The following is a 17,090-nucleotide window of genomic DNA, read 5'->3' as shown; positions in this document are numbered from 1 at the left end:
TAAATAAATAAATAAATAAATAAATAAATTTTTTTAAAAGCCCAAAAAACTAAAGAAATTGAAGTTTGGAGAAATTTGCTAATTTGGCCTGTGTTACAAAATAGTAAATGGCAGAGCTGGTCTTGAACCCTGATTCTAAAGAACATGATTTTCTCTAAGGTAGCTTATTAAAGGCATATATATGTAGAATGATACACACACACACACACACACACACACACACACACACACACACACAAGTGGACTGATAAAATAAAATAAAAAAATCAAAGTCAAAGAAAAATGGAGAATAATTACACTAAATATTTAGGGTCATAGTTTTACTATCAGTGCATGTAAAACATAGCTCTAAATTTCCTGTCAAGAGAAATGATTACTAAATGCACACTGAACACGGATGATTGTTGCATTACCCCTTTAAATATTAACTATACCTAATATTGCTTTAACAAAGGATTTTTCGACATTAACAGTAACTCTTAAGCACAAGAAACACATCACCATTAAGGTAAGGAATATATTTAAAAATGGGGTGTGCTACTACATAAAACTCTGCAGTGTGTTTTTCACTTAAAATGATGGACCTATTTCCAGGCCCATGCACAGAGCTCTACGTGGTTACTAAATGCACATTAAACACGAATCATTTTTGCCCCCAAAATAAAATCGCATGGTCTCCATATAGTTAATCAGACACCTCTCCAAATAAAATTATACAGACATATAAATGACTGCATTTGAAATGTGCAGATAGAGGTGAAGGTTAAGGAACTTTCATACACTCTGCTTATGGGAATCTGAACTGCTACATCTTTGAGAAGTAAACAATATATTTTAAAATCTTAAAGATAATCCAAATCACCCTTTGACCAAGAAGTAGCCCAAAGATACAAAATCTTTAATCCGTAACGTTACAGGTCCAAGTGCATCTAATACAGCACTTTTACAGAAAAAAAAAAAAACCCCACAAAAAACCAAAAAACCAAAACTGGAAAACAATTGATCTATACTATCAACAGGGAAATGACTGAATAAAGTACATCTGTATTATGAAATAATATGCATCTAGTTTAAAACCCTTTAGATACAGATGTATTAGCCTGAAAATATATGCATGATTTTAAGTGACAAAAAGCTGACAGAATTTTATGCGATAGCTTCTCCCATTTTTAAATATATACACACATATACACGCTCTCTCTCCCAATCCTGTATACAGATAATATGGAAGGAAACACACCAAATTGTGAAAAATGAATACATGGACTGAGAGCAGAAAAAGGATAGGAAAAAATTATTGACTTTCTTTATATAACCCTGCACTAACAGTATAAGCATATACTATATTCACTGCTAATTTTCTACAGTATTCAAAGTAGAAAATAAAGAACTCTGAAATATCTTTAAAGCATTTTTATATATAATTCTAATACAAAACAAAAACAAGCAGTGCCTGGGTGGCTCAGTCGGTTAAGTAGTTGACTCTGGATTTCGGCTCAGGTCATGATCTCAGGGTCCTGGGATGGAGCCCCACATGGGGCTCCACGCTCAATAGGGAATCTGCTTGAGGATTCTCTCTCCCTCTCCCTCTGGCCCTCCCCCAGCTTGCGTGTGTGGGCGCTCTCTCTCTCTCTACAATAAATAGATATCAAAAAAAAAGAATAAAAAAAACCCCCCAAAATTCCCATTCATAATACTTCCAACATTACTTCCACATTTACAATAATATGGGGAACATCATAGGAAGTCAATCATATGATCAGCCTTAAAAAACACTCCAATAATTGACAGTATTTTTTTTCTTTTTTCAATAGCTTGGCTTTTTACTGTGTTAATTTATGCACTATGTCTGACTAATCCTTTCACAACTGTTTTACAGCTGTTTTACTCTACTTCTTAGCATATATGATGTTACCATGTAATTTTTACGTAACTTATTCAAGACAACACAAGACAAAAACAACCCACAAAATATTCCAGGTGATTTAAAATCTGATCTTCATTGTTAAAATTAGTAAGCTTGGTTTTGTTTTTGTTACATACAAGACATTTTGTTATAAACACCACAATCAAGATAGACTGCTTCTGTGATTCCAATACAAAAATATTTGTTGAGCATTTACTAAGCACAAAGCCTTGGGCTAGGCTTTGACAATATAGTAATGATCAAAAAACAAAACAAAACAAAACAAAACATTGTTCCTGTCTTCATGAAACTTAAAAACAGAAACAGTTTGATTTGCTTACAAGCTCTCTAATGTGGATTGCTACTTGATTTGTCAGTCAAGTGGACACAAAACTTGGGTAGTTACTCTAATAATATAATCTAATCAAATGAGTGGTCAATTTCCTTTCCTCAGCAGTAATGCACCCTCTGAAAATACCCAACCATTTCTGACACCCCCTTTAAAAAACTCACTTTTGACAAGACATTTAATGTCACATTTTTACATAATAATATAAGAAAAAGAAATGGATTCCTTCCTGTGTCAAAAAAAACACAAAATTTCCCAGTTATGATGGTATGCTATGAAGAAGTACTCCAATACTTCACCTCTGTTCATAGAATGAAAATACTTGAAGAAAAAAACAAAACACCAAAACCCTATACTTACTCCAAGAATTAAAAGGATTAGTAATAGCAAAAATTTTACTGATGAAATATCATGTCTGAAATTTGCTTTAAAATAATTTGGTGGAGAGGGTATAGGTGTATATAGATAAACAAGACTGATCACTGCTGACACTGGCTGATGAGTATGTGAAGGCTCATTATACCACATATATTTTGTATATGTTTAGAACTATCTAGAACATAAAATTTTTTTAAAAGTACAGTATCTTTGATACCTCTATTTGTACACTGCTGTCTCCAACCATGCCTGGCATTTTTAACCACACAAAAATGCTTCAAGCTTTAAAAGAGAGAAAGAAACAAACACACACCTCTCAGTAGTCCTATCTTAACATACTTGCCTTAACCAAAAGCTTACTCTAATAGTACAAAATCTTACTAAGATTATGCAAAGATATTTAATACTGATAAAGATTAGTTTTAAGAACACTCCAAATTCTGTTGCACGGTTGAAGTATGCCACAATAAAGTTTAACATGAAATACAAAAAGCAAAAACTTTTTAAAATGTAGCTTTAATTTCAAGGAATTTTTAGGTTATTAGAATCTAAAGGAGCCTTACATCTTGACAATAACTGACATTTACTGAGTGCCTGATATATGCCAGCTACTTTATAAACAATCTCTAATCGTAGAAACTCATTTTACAGGTAAGGAAACCAACTCAGAGAGTTGATATATCCGCAGTCATACACTACCAAAGGGAAAAAGATTAATAAAGCCCAGGTCTAACTGTACAACTCTCTGAAGCCATGCTCCTCTCTCTATTCAACAAATATTAAACATCCACTACATGCCTGGCACTGTTACAGACAATGAGGCACTTAACTATATGCTAAGCAACGTGTTAAGGGTGTTTTAATCCCGTTTAATCCTGAAAACAACTCTAAAAGGTAGGTACAATTATTCCCTGTATAGATAAGGTCACCGACTCTGAGAGGCTAAGTAACTTGCTTAAGGTCACTCAACTAGAAAGTGGCAGTATTGGAGTAGGAACCCTCCAAAACTCTAACCACTACATGCCTCAAGGCATGAACGAATAAAAGGACCCAAGCAGAACTCTGAGGAAAAATTTAGTAAAGTGCTGAGGGAAGAGGGAGGGGGAGCTGGATTACTGCAAGGTCAAGTCTGTCTTCAATAAGCACATCTAAATAAAAGACAATTGTGACAGTAAACTTTACAAGGGTTCAAGTGGGCTCTGACACTTGTGTGGGACCAGCAGAAAAGCACTTGCCTTCTGGGAACCCCCGTTTCTTCTTCCAAGATAAAATGAAAGTCTTGCCGTCTCTCCTCCGGGGTTGTGCGGAGGAGGACTGGGCAGTGGAGCAGCTGACACTACGGACTTTCAGTTATAAAGGAGTCGTCAGTCGTCATCCCATGCAAACACAGGAAAAGAATTAAGCCGTAGGTACATTTTAAACGGTCACGCCTGTAACACCAGCCTAACTTGAGTGTAGTAGAGAAACACCAGGCAAGCGTGGGGAGAAGCCAGTATGTCGGTACCATCAGTAACCAGTCCCATCACAACTTCAAGCCTCAGTTTCCTCACTTGTAAAATGGAGATAAGTTTACTTATCCCCAAGGGCTACGCGAAGCAAGAAAAACCGGTGTGAGGACAGCTAAATCTGCGCCTGGCTCACAGTAAGATGCAAACCATCAAAACAAACGCTTGTTTTGCCTTCTTTCCCTAAATTCTAGAAATGCCAAAAAACTTTTTGTCTTCTTCCCTGCTTCTACGTGCTACCTAAGCTCGACGCCTTAGGGGATGTCACAGGCCTCGTAGGGCCTCACGCAAACCAGAACCTCGCCAGCACAGACCCTTTCCCCAGCCCAAGTCCACCGTCTGCCCACAGCGACAAGGACACCGGAGCTCCTCCAAGATGCCGGCGAGGCTGCGAGGTGCTGCCTTTTGTACTCCGGGCAGACGCGGCCTGCGGGACGGGGAGTGCCACGTCTGGGCTCGTGGGCTGCGAGGAGGCGCGCCTCGCGTGGCCAAATACCGCGGGGGTGGTCTGCAGCCGCCAGAACGGCAGCGAGGAGAGGGGCCTGCGGGAGGTGCGTGTCTGCCCAGTCCGGCCGAGCAGGCGGAGCAGGCGACACGAACACACCCTTCCCCGCACGCCCCGCAGAGCTCTCGGCTGGGCGGACGCAGCGCGGGGACACCCCCGCCCCCGCACGGGAGTCCCGTCAGGCCGGGCGCCGCGGCGCTCACAGCCGACCCGGGGCTCGCCGCGGCCTGGCCGGGCCTGCCCTGTGGCGCCACCCGCCCGCCGCCCAGCTCGCCGTCGTCCGCGCCCCAGCCCCCGGAGAGCCGGGCGAGGAGGCCTCGGCCGGACTGACACTGCGGAGGGCCCGGCTTACCTGGGGGGTTGCTGGTGGCTGGGCAGCTTTCCGGGCGGGAGGGGGGCGTCAGGACGAGGAAGAGGAGTGCGGGCGCAGCGGGAAAAGGGCGGGGGCGGTCGGCCGAGGCCCCGGCAGGTAGCGGGCTGGCCGAGGAGGTGCAGACGCGCTGGCGGTAGTAGCGGTGGCAGCGGCGACTGCTCCCGCGGCTCCCTCAGGATCTTCCTCGGGCAGGTCCAAGATGGCGGCGCTCCCTGCACAGGGTTTCCTGTCACCCTCGCAATGGGCCGGACCACAAAAGAAGCGGGGGGAGGAGAATGCGCGCGCAGCTAGCGGAGCCCGGAAGAGGGTGGCCGGGCCCCGGCCTGCTAGCCACGCCCCTTCCTCAGCCCTTCCTTGTGGACTAGTCGCGCCGCCGCCGAGGCCCGCCCCACTGGCCGTGGAGCCTGAAGGGGCGGAGAAGAGCGCCTATGCGCAAGCGCAGTCGAGTGCGCTCGCGTCTTAGGGAAGTTACTGCGCAGGTTCGCGTGGAACTACGACTGGGTCCCGAAGGGCTAGGCTTGTCACTTTGTGGCCTTTTTACTCTGGTTTCTCTTCAGATTGCATAAATCTTTCGCCTTTTTACTATTTTTAATGCAAGTACTACTTACTGTACGCTTGTGCTACACTGGCCACAATGCTAAGCAACACGTTTACTGCGTTCACTCAACAAGTATATATTGAGCGATTCGTACATAGCAGTGAACAAGGCACACGAGGTCCCTGTCTAACAACCCCAGGAGGTACTTATCCCCATTTTACCAATGGCGAAACTGAGGCTCATGTTGATCAAGTCACTGGTCCTAGATCATGCAGCTAGAACGTGGCACTTTCAATGTTTCATCTCTGTCCTTTATAACCTCTCCTTGATGGGAGGAGAAAAATTGTGACCACATTTTTCACAATTTAACCGCCTCCCACCACCCCTCCGCTCTTCCAACTTGGTCTGCTATTATCATCTTCCCAGAAAGTTTAGCGCACCTCAGCGCAAGGCCGCTTGGACTTTCGTGGAACCTCGACACTTTGGCCTTGTGTTTGTGGAGATATACACACACGTGCACACACACACACACACACAAATATATTTATATAGTTCATATTTTACAACTAAATTGGTATACAGATGAATATATTAATGTTATACAGCAAAACATTTGCTTCAACCTAAAAGTTCGTCTTTCTTTTCCGACTTTAAAAGCACTTAAAACATTTTTGTGGGTCCCTACAAGTATTGCGGGCTCCAGGCACTGTGCTTGCGCCTAATGGATAAGACTGCCCTCCTTCAGGCCACCAAAATGAAGTTCAGGCTCTTTCTCTCTTGGCATTGAAGAGCCTTCATAAGCTAGCTTTGCCTTGGGTAAGTGAGATTTCCTCGAAAAGTGTATGGCAGTTTACAAATCTCTTATTTTCAGAAAGATCTGGGTGTGAATCCCTGATCTTCAACTTACTAATGATTCACCATTGGGCATGTCACTTGATGCCTCAGATCCAGAGTCATTTCTGCAAAATAAGGATAATGATACCTATCTCACATGGGTCCTGTGAAAATTAAATGAGATAATATATACAAAATGCTTGACATATAAGTTTTTAATACATGGGAATGGCTATTACATGATAATCCAATATAAGGTTATGTTTAAATCCCTTCTAGCCCTATAGGTCTATGCTTCTATTCCTACATTCTTTAATTCCGATAAGTATAGTTTGTGGTCATAATTTAACATCTCTGAAATCAAGAAATTTGCCTGTGCCAAGTAAAGAAGAAAGCTGTGAAACAATTGCCATTACTTGTCCAGCTGTGAACTTAGGTCTGGCTAGAAAGTTTCTGTATGTCCAATTGTCACCTGAATTGAAACCTAGCTAATGCTTATTGAACACCTACTCTGAAACAAGAACTGACCTAAGAATCATGTATACTTTCTTATTTAATACCTACAACACCCCCACGAAGTCAGTGCTATATTTGCCCATTTTATGAATGAGAAAACTGAGTGTCATATAGGGCAAAGACTTTATAAAAGACATAAAAATTGGCAGTGCTGGGACTTGAATTCAGGCACATGTGACTTCAGAACACCCGTTCTTAAGCACCATTCTAGACTTCATCCCTTATTTCCACTTGTAGCAGCTTAGTTGTAGATCCCTGGTTGTTACTTAAGTCTCTGTGGAAGACATTACCTTGGATGCAGCACTGAAGAGAAACGTGAATGCAATGTGCCTATTACATGCCAAGCAATACAGTTGAAGACTATAGAAATTGTCATTTCTTGTAATAAGTCACAGAATTTTCAAAGGAGGGATTGTGACCAATTGCAGCATAATTAGAACTGTTCATTGGATGCCTATCAGGGTTTCTAGTTAACTTTTTTTTTAAAGCTGCTTATATGAAAAGAGACGTATAAACAAAATATGGAGTGCAGCACTGTTTGTAAAAAGACTAGAGACAAACTATCACTAGAGAACTGTTGTAATACATTTTAATACACCCATACTGTGGAATGTGTGCAGCAATTAAAGACTGAGGCACATGAGTGTGTCCTGATATGGAACAATCTCTAGGAAATACTTCAAGTGAAAACAAGGAGAAAAGTAAATAGTATGCCAACATCTGTTAAACTATGTAAGGAGGTGGGGGGGGAAATATATGTATTTATGTAAATGGACATTGAGAGGGATTTTTCCTACTGTCCTGAAACTGCTGCTGAGGCCCAACTCTGAAAACCAAAAAGTTCATAAGGAACCCACTACCAGTGACTGGAACTAGCTATCTTCCAGGAGAACATTTGAGGAGCCATTGTTCGAGAAACCAACCCTTCCACCAACCCCTGCCTCCACTCTACTACTCCCCACGCATTCTCCATTCCCACCCCCTCCCCCCACAGACAAACCATCACCACTAATCAGTGGAAAGAATGAAGAGTTGAGAGGGAAGTCAGGCTTTAGGAAAGAACAATGTCCTAGAAAGAGACTCATCCCTTCTTCTCCCTCCATGGGGGATTGTATCACTTCCTAGAGGCAAGGGAGGAAGGCTCCAGGAGAATCACTAGTGAAGACTGGGAGTGCCTAGAGAAAGAGGAGACTGGCAACCCCCCAGATATCTGTTTGGGCATTGGACTAACTGATCAGCTCTGCCCCATTGTATCCTTGGCAAAGGAAAACACAAGAGAGAGACCACATGGCAGGGGGCTTTGGATGGCATGGTGGAGGGCTTTAGATGGGGAGGGACTGAAACTGCCTCACCAACCCATACATACCTTGCTCTCTCAGTCCTAGACTGGAGTGCAGCAAAGAGATGTTCATCATCGTGATATGGCAGAAATGACACAAGCTGGCAGTCAGCTGGAAGATAAAGCAAACTGATGAGGTGTCACCCCTTCCTAGGGAGATGAATGGGATCACTCCAGGTACTACTGCTTTGTCATATCTACTCATTCTTGTTACATTTTTACCTGTTTATATATTTATAATTTCTTTTGTAAAAATAGGTGTTTTCTTATTCTTTATCTTTTTCCAAAGGCTAAACATTTGAAGTTACTTTCAGATCTATCTGTTGTGTTTATTTAATAATAATCTCCTTATTTAATAATAATCGCCTTAAAGGCTTCATTTCATTGGTTAATTTTGTTCATTTATTTTGGATTTTTCATTCATAGTCACATCTCGAATTATAGATTTTTTTTTCCCTTTCTCTCTGTCTCTCTCTCTACGCTTACCCCCTTTTTGTCTAGTGGTTTTGGAGTTGCCACCATTCCAGAACCAGATATTAAAATATTGGTATTCCAATTCCTGGGTAATATTGAAGATACAGCAAAACCAATACAATTTATACTCTGAATTTTATTACCGTGTACACGTGCTACCTAATTGAAATGCCTAATGTATTTTTAAGTTTAGCTGGTTACTCTCCAGTGATACATAATTCAATTAAGTAAAAACAAACAATAAAAAAAAAACTACTACATCAACCAAAAAGAAAAAAAGAGCAATTGATGAACTTCAAAATTTAGCAGATTGACAGAGAAGTAAAAATCAAGTGCATAAGACTCTTTAGTCTCTGGATAGGAGAAGAGATTAGATGCAAATTCATGATACAAAAGAAGAATGATGCATAAATGTATACGTATAAATGATACGTATGCATTCTACTCAATTGTAAAAGAGATATTGTGACCGTTTAAATAGTCCCCCCTCCGACATACCCCTCCACCTATACCAATCCCCCCAAAACATAATCCTTTGGCATCATAGCTTATTAGGGCATAATTTCTAAAGTTAACAACAACAGCAACAACAATAAAATTATATAAGGTGAAAAGTGTACTTAAAATTTTTCAGGAAAGCTCCGCACTAGAGACTGATTTATCATCTCTTATTTTTCCTCTAGTGTCAGATCTGATAGCCATCTCTTTGGCTGACCACCTGAAGAAGTGGGTGGTTTGGATTTAGAGGCCATGTTACATGAAAAAAATGTGCATCTTTGAACTTTAGAATCACACTCACTATGGCCAAATGAGCACGCCGTGAGATCTACACGAAAACTGAGATCTACTAATAAAATAACAGATTCAGCTCTTTTATCACATACAGAGTTGTATTTAAATTTTCTTTATTGCTCTGTTGACCTTTACATTTAGTTGAAATAATGTAAGTTAAAAGCATGCGTGATGTGACACAAGTGTATCAAACTGATGGTGACTGTCACCATGACACAAATTTGGCAGGTGCTGTCAAGAACTGGGATTTTACCCTAGTTGCAAGCTGAAAATTTAACCTAATGCAGTTTCATGGACAGAAGCAGAAGACATGAAACTTCTGGGTCAGAGATAAAGGACTATATTCTCCACAACACAGCATGCAGCATGAACGTTAACACTTTTGCATCCGTTCTTGGCTGTCTGAACACACAATGTGTTACAGTAAAGGAACTCTGAGCTTAAGGAAACCAAATCTTTCATAGTGGAGAGTACGCATTTCTGCCCTTTGCTCTGGAGGGAAACTATCTCTATCTTCGAAGGCTGTTTGCTAAACAAACATCCCTGAAAAAATAGTCTGGGTTAAACGACAGTCGGTGCCTCTGCTCACAAGATGTGCAGAAACAGAAGAGACCCATGGAGGGTTGTCTTCCAACAGGGGCAAGATTTCATTGTGTTGTACTACATTTGGTGAGTTAGTGAGGGGTATGCCGTAGATGAAAGAAGATGGTTTTGAGGACCACAGTGACTTTAGCTCCTATTTCTAGCAAACATTTTATCAGCTATGTGATCTTAGTCAAATTACTTAACTTCTCTGAGCTTCAACTACATAATGGAATAATAAATGTATCCCAATGGAATTGTTGTTCAGATCAACTGAGAAAGTATAGCTGAAAGTGTCGGGCACAGTATCTGGAATACCCTAAGCACTCAACGAATGCTTGATCCTTCTATCCTTCCCTCCTTCACTGATTCCCTCATACATGTCAGTCAGGTGCCAGATCCTTCCACCCCTCCCTGAAATTGGGAAGCAACTTCTTGGGTTCCTACCTGTGTTAGTTAGGATACATGGGGTTCAGATGCTGTAACTAAGGGACCCAAAAATGATAAGAGTCTTTCACAAGTTAGAGGTTTACTGCTCTCTCACAAGGAAGTCTGGATAGGTAGTCAAGGACTGATATGGCAGCTCGAAGGTGGCCATTTTTCAGATCGTCCTTGGTTGTTGCATTGCTACCCAAAAAACATAGGTTCCGTCTCATGGTTCAAAATAACTTACTTCAGCTGCCACCATCATGTCCCATTCCAGCCAGCAGAAGGGAGGAAAAGAAGCAGTTAGTAAGGGCCTTCCCTTTAATGTATGACCCAGAAGTTGTGCTCTTCACCTCTCCTTACATCCCATTGATGAGTCATGTGGCCACACACCTAGCTGCAAGGGATGCTGGGGGATTTAGTCTTTATTCTGGGCAGGATTATTATTAATAAGGGGAGAAAAGAACAGACACTGAGAAACAACTAGCCGTTTCTGCCACACCACCTTTTGCTTAAGAGGGGGCAGGCATTAGACTTCAAAGGCCTGGGGAAGTTGGAGTTACACTCTGAAGTCACCAAGGTAAGGATTGGAGCCAGCAGCAGACCATGAAATTTTCCCACCGGTGTAATTCCTCCAGGATGCCCCATTTTGGGCTCTCTGAGGGACTCTGAGTAAATGGCATCCCATTTGCTTTGCCTGCATTCTGAATAAGCTGGGACATAAAACAAAAAGGAGCAGAGGGGGGGCCAGTAAAAATCACCTTTACTAGTGATAATAAACCAGGTTGGAGAAGAAGTTTTCAGGGCTGGTAGCTGAAGGGCACCACTAACAGTGAACCCCAGAACCTGGCTGCAAGACCAGGACAGCCCCCACGGCTAACAGGGGGCAGAGCCCCAGGAGCAGCTCCCTCCCCTTAAGAAGGAGGACAATGCTGAGTTGAGCACAACCAGGTATTCTCAAATTTGCCAAAGGGAGCAGTTCCTCATCTACCCAGGAATGGATAAAGCAGGGAGAGAAAGCAGGAAATGTGCTTAGAAAAAACCCTTCCCCATTGAAACCCAGACTGGAGAAAAGGGGGTTCCCCTCTACCATCCACGATGAACACAGAGTGAGGATTAGAAATAGTGGAGGAAGGAGCCATAACACATTGTATTTCTAATACAAGAAGGACCCACACTGACAGGTCGGAAATTATCCAACACTGTAATTGGATTTGAGCCCCAGCCTGGCCTCTGAGGAGCTGTGTGTCTTTGGATAGGTTCCGTAAAGTCTCTAATTCTTCATTTCCTTGCCTCCAAAAGGAAATAGGAGTGTCTAATTCCTCTGGTAGTCGTGAAGAGAAAATGAGGTAAAGCATGCAAAGCTCTTTGCCGCGTGCCTGGTAGTGAATGAGCCCATGGGAAACGGTAGCCTCCATTATTATTTCTGAGGGCCAAAATGACTAGTTCCTGGAGCAGTTTCTCCATGTAAACTGGGAAAGGAAAAACAAAAACAAAAACAAAAACCTTTATCTGCTGTCATGGCATTCAACCAAGATCAGAAGGGTTTCTGCCGAATGATAAAAATAATTGGGAGAGAGAAGGAAGAGAGGAAGAATGGGAACCAGGCACCTGATGGCTCTGCTGGTCAGAAAGACTGGCCAGGGTAGAACCCAGGGCAAACTGGGTTGGGCCTTCCCTTTCCCATACCTGCTGTGCCACCCCAAACATTTTGGGAAGGGGCAGAGGAGGGATGGAGCCCACCTATGTGAACCTCCCTGGCATACTCTGGGGTCCAAATAGGTGGGCTCTACCCCCTGTCAATCCCCTCCTTAAGCACCCACTCCCCACAAAAAACCTCACATAGCAGTTAATATTTTGAAGGTTTTTATGGATGGTACTTCTGTTTAAAACTTTAATCTGCTGGATAAGGGAATCTGAGGTCTCATAAGTCCTGTGTTCTCTTACTGAGAAAGCTGTGAGATCCGTTTGGGAGTGAGCACACATCACAGTTAACAAGGCATTCACTCACCAGTGATTCACTCTTCAGTGACTAATGATTGCACTTGGACTTGAGCTCCTCTCTCCTCCTGTCCATTGGAACCCCTCAGGGCCTCCTTCCTGTTTTTCTGCTCAGACTCTTATATTGGCAAACCAGGAAGGGTCTATGGACACCTTTTTAGCCAAGCCTCCATTATGCAGAAGAGAAAACAGAGATCTGAGATGTTAAATGACTTGCTCAACAGTCACTCAGCAAGCGGGTTCAGACCTGGGACTAGAAACCAGACTTTGGATTGCTAATCTATTGCTTTGCCAAGACTTAGATTCCCAACTCTACAGCCTATTAGCTCTCAGACTTAGGCAAGCTTCTTAATCTCTCTGGGCCTTAGTTTCCTCATCTGTAAAATAGGTATGGTAGCCCCTAGTTTATTGGATTGTTGTGAAGGTTAGAAATAGGTCTAAAATTCCTCTCCACCATAACCCGCCCCCCTCATTCCCACCCCTCTTGGGTGCCCAGGGTGTCAGGTCGCTTCTGGAGGACGTCCCTGCAGACTTCAAGCCTAATTCTGGGCACTGCCTCTGGCTTCACTGTGGGGAGAGGTGCTAACCCCTTCCTCGTAGTACCTCAGTGTAGGTGAGGATTTAGTTATTTTAGAATCCCCAGAACACAGTATTTGTGACACAAGTGAAACTTTTGAGAGCAGATGGACATAATTTTAATGGATTATTATGCTTAAAAATCCTTATCTCTCATTCTTCAATCTGGCCTAAGATTCTTTTCCCATCCAGGTATTGGAGAGAGAGCAGAGAAAAGGGTGTGTGAAGGAAGAATTCTTTCTTGCCTTCATTGTATTCTGGGTTTTATAGGTTTAATGTCTGACCTCCGTCACCCTGAGCTAAGGAAGAAGGGTACCATTTCTGTTGGATTACTGTTTATACCTGATACAAGTATGTACAAGACGTAAAAACAGAAACAACAAACAATCTGCTTCATCAGTAAATGAACTCAGGGCATCTGGGCTTCACTAAGGGACAGATGCCTTCAAACAGTCTCTGTTTTAGGACAATAGCTGGGGTCACTGGTTTTCAAATCTCTTGGGACAACTACTTCCTGCTTCCCTGATTCCTCCATCTATTCTAGTATCAAAATGAAAAAGCTGGCTGACCAGAGCATTGCGGACAAGCTCCACAAGAGGGTGTAACAGGCCCACACCAGGCCAGCTCCCCAGTCAGAACTCCTGGACTTTGGACGTTGGTCCCAGTTGTGTTGCTCACACGGATCTGGTTTGGCAGCAGTATGTCCTCCGTCTCTGCTTTAGTTCCTCTCTTTTCCGAACTCAGGGGGAAGTGGAGAGGCTTTTGGTACTTGGTGTACTTGGATTCAACTCCTGGCTCTGTCATTTATTTGCTGAGGCGTTGGCAAATGAGTTAGCATCCTGAGCTCTTGTATTAATGATTGGTAACTTTTTCCCAAGGCTGGGGAATCACAAAAATATAGACTCTTGGTGCAAGAAGGGACCTTCAAGATTGGCCAGGAGAATCTGCACATTTCACAGATGGGGAAACTGAAGCCCAGGCCAGACCAGAACCCAAGTCTCTGAGCACTTGAACCTGTACTCTCTCTGCTACACCCAGCTGCCCCCTTCAAATACGCATAAAACAAAAGCATTCATCAGCGAACAAATGAATGAAAGATAACCAGCAAGTCCGCGCCTTTATAGAGCAAGGGCTGTGGATCCAGACAGAAACACGGAGAACACAGAATGCTGCATCCATCATCCAGCTCCAGTGGTGACTAACTGGAGCAAGTTACTTGACCTGTGGTGCCTCACTTTCCTCATCTCAACAGAGGAGAGGGGAAATAATTGGAGTTACTAATGGTACCTACCTCGAAGGGTATTGTGAGGATTCAGTGAGCTCAACATAAAGGGCTCAGCTCAGTGCCTGGCACCTCGTAGGCAATGACTCAATGTTAGTTCTTATCACCTAAGCTGTGTAAACTTTCCAAGCCTCAGTGTTCTCGTCTATAGAGTGAGGATTTTATATAACGTTGTGGGGAGGATTAAGTGGTACAACATATAAAAGACCTCACCAGGGCACCTGGGTGGCTCAGTCAGTTAAGTGTCTGCCTTTGGCTCAGGTCATGATCCCAGAGTCCTAGGATGGAGCCCTACATTGGACTCCCTGCTCAACGGGGAGTCTGCTTCTCCCTCTGCCTCTGCCCTTACCCCCCTGCTCGTGCTCTCTCTTGCGCACGCTCTCATTCAAATGAACAAATCTTAAAAAAAAAAAAGCCCTCAGCATAGGACCTGACTCATGGTAATGATATAAAATATAATCTATAATACGTAATAATAATAGATATTACTCTATCCCTTTCCACAAAGTAAAGAATGGCTATTTCTAAGAACAAACCTTTTCACCCATTGCTAGTGCGTTAGTTGAGACCTCATCTCTCTCCTGAACTATTGCTGCTGAGTCCGCACCTTAGGAGGAATGAGGGATGCCACCTGGGAGGGGATGCCAGCCAATTGTTGCCAGGAGGGCACACAGGTTCCTTATTGTATGCTTTCTACAGCTGCAGTCACAGACTACCACAGACTGGGGAGTTTAAAACAACAGAAATGTGTTCTCCCACAGTTCTGGGAGTCAGGAATCTGAAATCAAGACGTTGGCAGGGCTCTGCACCCTCTGAAAGCGGGCTGAATCCTTCCTTGCCTCTTCTAGCTTCTGGTGGTAACCGTCAATCCTTGCTGTTCCTTGGCTTGAAGCTGCATTGTTCCAGTCTCTGCCTCTGTCATCAGCCACATGGCATTCTCCCTCTGGTGTATCTCTGTCCCTTATTCTCTTCTTATAAGGACACAGTTCATATTGGATTAAGGGCCTCTCCTGCTCCAGCATGACCTCATCTTAATTGCATCTGCAAAGACTCTATTTCCAAATTAGGTCAAATTCACAGGTAACCAAAGGTTAGGACTTCAACATACCTTGTGTGCAAACACGGTTCAACCCACAACCCTTATTAAAAGATTTTCAAAAAATTTGAAATTTTATGACCTCTTCCAACTTATTAATATCTATAATTTACATATAAATGTATTCACATGATTATAAGAGATTTTATTTCATTTGTTCATATAAAATTAATGGAATATTTATTATAAATATGCACATTCAAATTATATTAATAAATTATTAATTGACTTATTCAAATTAATTATTCATAATTTGTTGACTGTTAGAACAGTTAATTAAAAAAAAAAAACTAGAAGAGCCAAACAAAACATTTCTGTGGACCTGATTGGAGGTGCTCCACAGAAGGTGCTCGGACCATCACTTTTCAACCCCTGGCTCATGGACTGTCAGGGTGGTCTTCCTACAAAGCAAATATGATGATGTTACTCCCTCCATGTTAGCCAATAGCCGACAAATGGCACCTTCCAAAGAATGCTTCCAGCTACATCTCCCTGGTCTTCTTGGGAAGCCTGTGCTCAGGTGTAGCTCCTCTGTCTTAACCTGACCCAGAACAGACCTTCACTGCCAGGTCTTTGCTTGTGTGTTTCCTCCAGAAAGAGTCCCTATCTTTCCCACTCCCCACCCCCAACAACCCACCCCTGAGTTCTCTCTGCTACTCATCATTCAAGGCCCAGCTTAAAAGCCACTTCCTCAATGAAACCTGCAGACACAATAGTGTCCTCCCACCCTGGGGTTCTGTGGTACCCTACTTCTGCATTTGTAGCACCTTGCCCAGTTTTTCTGGTATCGTCGTAGGGTTGTACTATTAGTTGCTTCTCCCACGAGGCTAGAAGCTCCTGGAAGTCAGGAACTTACCTTGGTCATTGTGTTCATTTGCTGGGACTGTAACAAAAATTCTTTGCTTGAGTAAACTTTAGTCAGCCTCCTGAACCTTCTCTTGGACCCATCTGTGCATTCCCTTATAAAATCCAGGGTTTTTTTATTTTTTTAATTTTTTTATTGTTATGTTAATCACCATATATTACATAATTTGTTTTGGTGTAGTGTTCCATGATTGTTTGTTCATAACACCCAGTGCTCCATGCAGAATGTGCCCTCTTTAATACCCATCACCAGGCTAACCCATCCCCCCACCCTCCTCCCCTCCAGAAACCTCAGTTTGTTTTTCAGAGTCCATCATCTCTCCTGGTTCGTCTCCCCCTCTGACTTACTCCCCTTCATTCTTCCTCTCCTGCTATCTTCTTCTTTTTCTTTTTTCTTAAAATATGTTGCGTTATTTGTTTCAGAAGTACAGATCTGTGATTCAACAGTCTTACACAATTCACAGCGCTCACCATAGCACATACCCTCCCCAATGTCTATCACACAGCCACCCCCTCCCTCCCACCCCCCACCACTCCAGCAACCCTCAGTTTGTTTCCTGAGATTAAGAATTCCTCATATCAGTGAGGTCATATGATACATGTCTTTCTCTGATTGACTTATTTCACTCAGCATAACACCCTCCAGTTCCATCCACGTCGTTGCAAATGGCAAGATCTCATTCCTTTTGATGGCTGCATAATATTCCATTGTGTATATATACCACATCTTCTTTATCCATTCATCTGTCGATGG

At 42.8% G+C, this 17,090-nt stretch overlaps 2 protein-coding genes across 2 annotated transcripts in view; one reads left to right on the top strand and one right to left on the bottom strand.

The window, feature by feature from the left end:
• Nucleotides 1-5,275, bottom strand: part of RAB14 (RAB14, member RAS oncogene family) — a 24,488-nt gene extending 19,213 nt beyond the window's left edge. The window contains exon 1 of the mRNA XM_025888218.2: nt 4,996-5,275. The gene's annotated coding sequence lies outside the window, so the exon portion shown is untranslated. The remainder of the gene's footprint in view (nt 1-4,995) is intronic.
• A 6,340-nt stretch (nt 5,276-11,615) lies between these two features.
• Nucleotides 11,616-17,090, top strand: part of LOC112836677 (cytochrome c oxidase subunit 6B1-like) — an 8,253-nt gene continuing 2,778 nt past the window's right edge. Inside the window, exon 1 of the mRNA XM_073876751.1 lies at nt 11,616-11,626. Coding sequence (XP_073732852.1) covers nt 11,616-11,626 — 11 coding nt within the window. The remainder of the gene's footprint in view (nt 11,627-17,090) is intronic.

The sequence above is a fragment of the Callorhinus ursinus genome, unplaced genomic scaffold, assembly GCF_003265705.2.
Source record: "Callorhinus ursinus isolate GAN/ISIS: 27379988/994484 unplaced genomic scaffold, GSC_fseal_2.0 scaffold24, whole genome shotgun sequence".
Lineage (NCBI taxonomy): Eukaryota > Metazoa > Chordata > Mammalia > Carnivora > Otariidae > Callorhinus > Callorhinus ursinus.
Note: the sequence above shows the minus strand (reverse complement) of the source record. Positions and strands in the feature narration are given on the sequence as shown.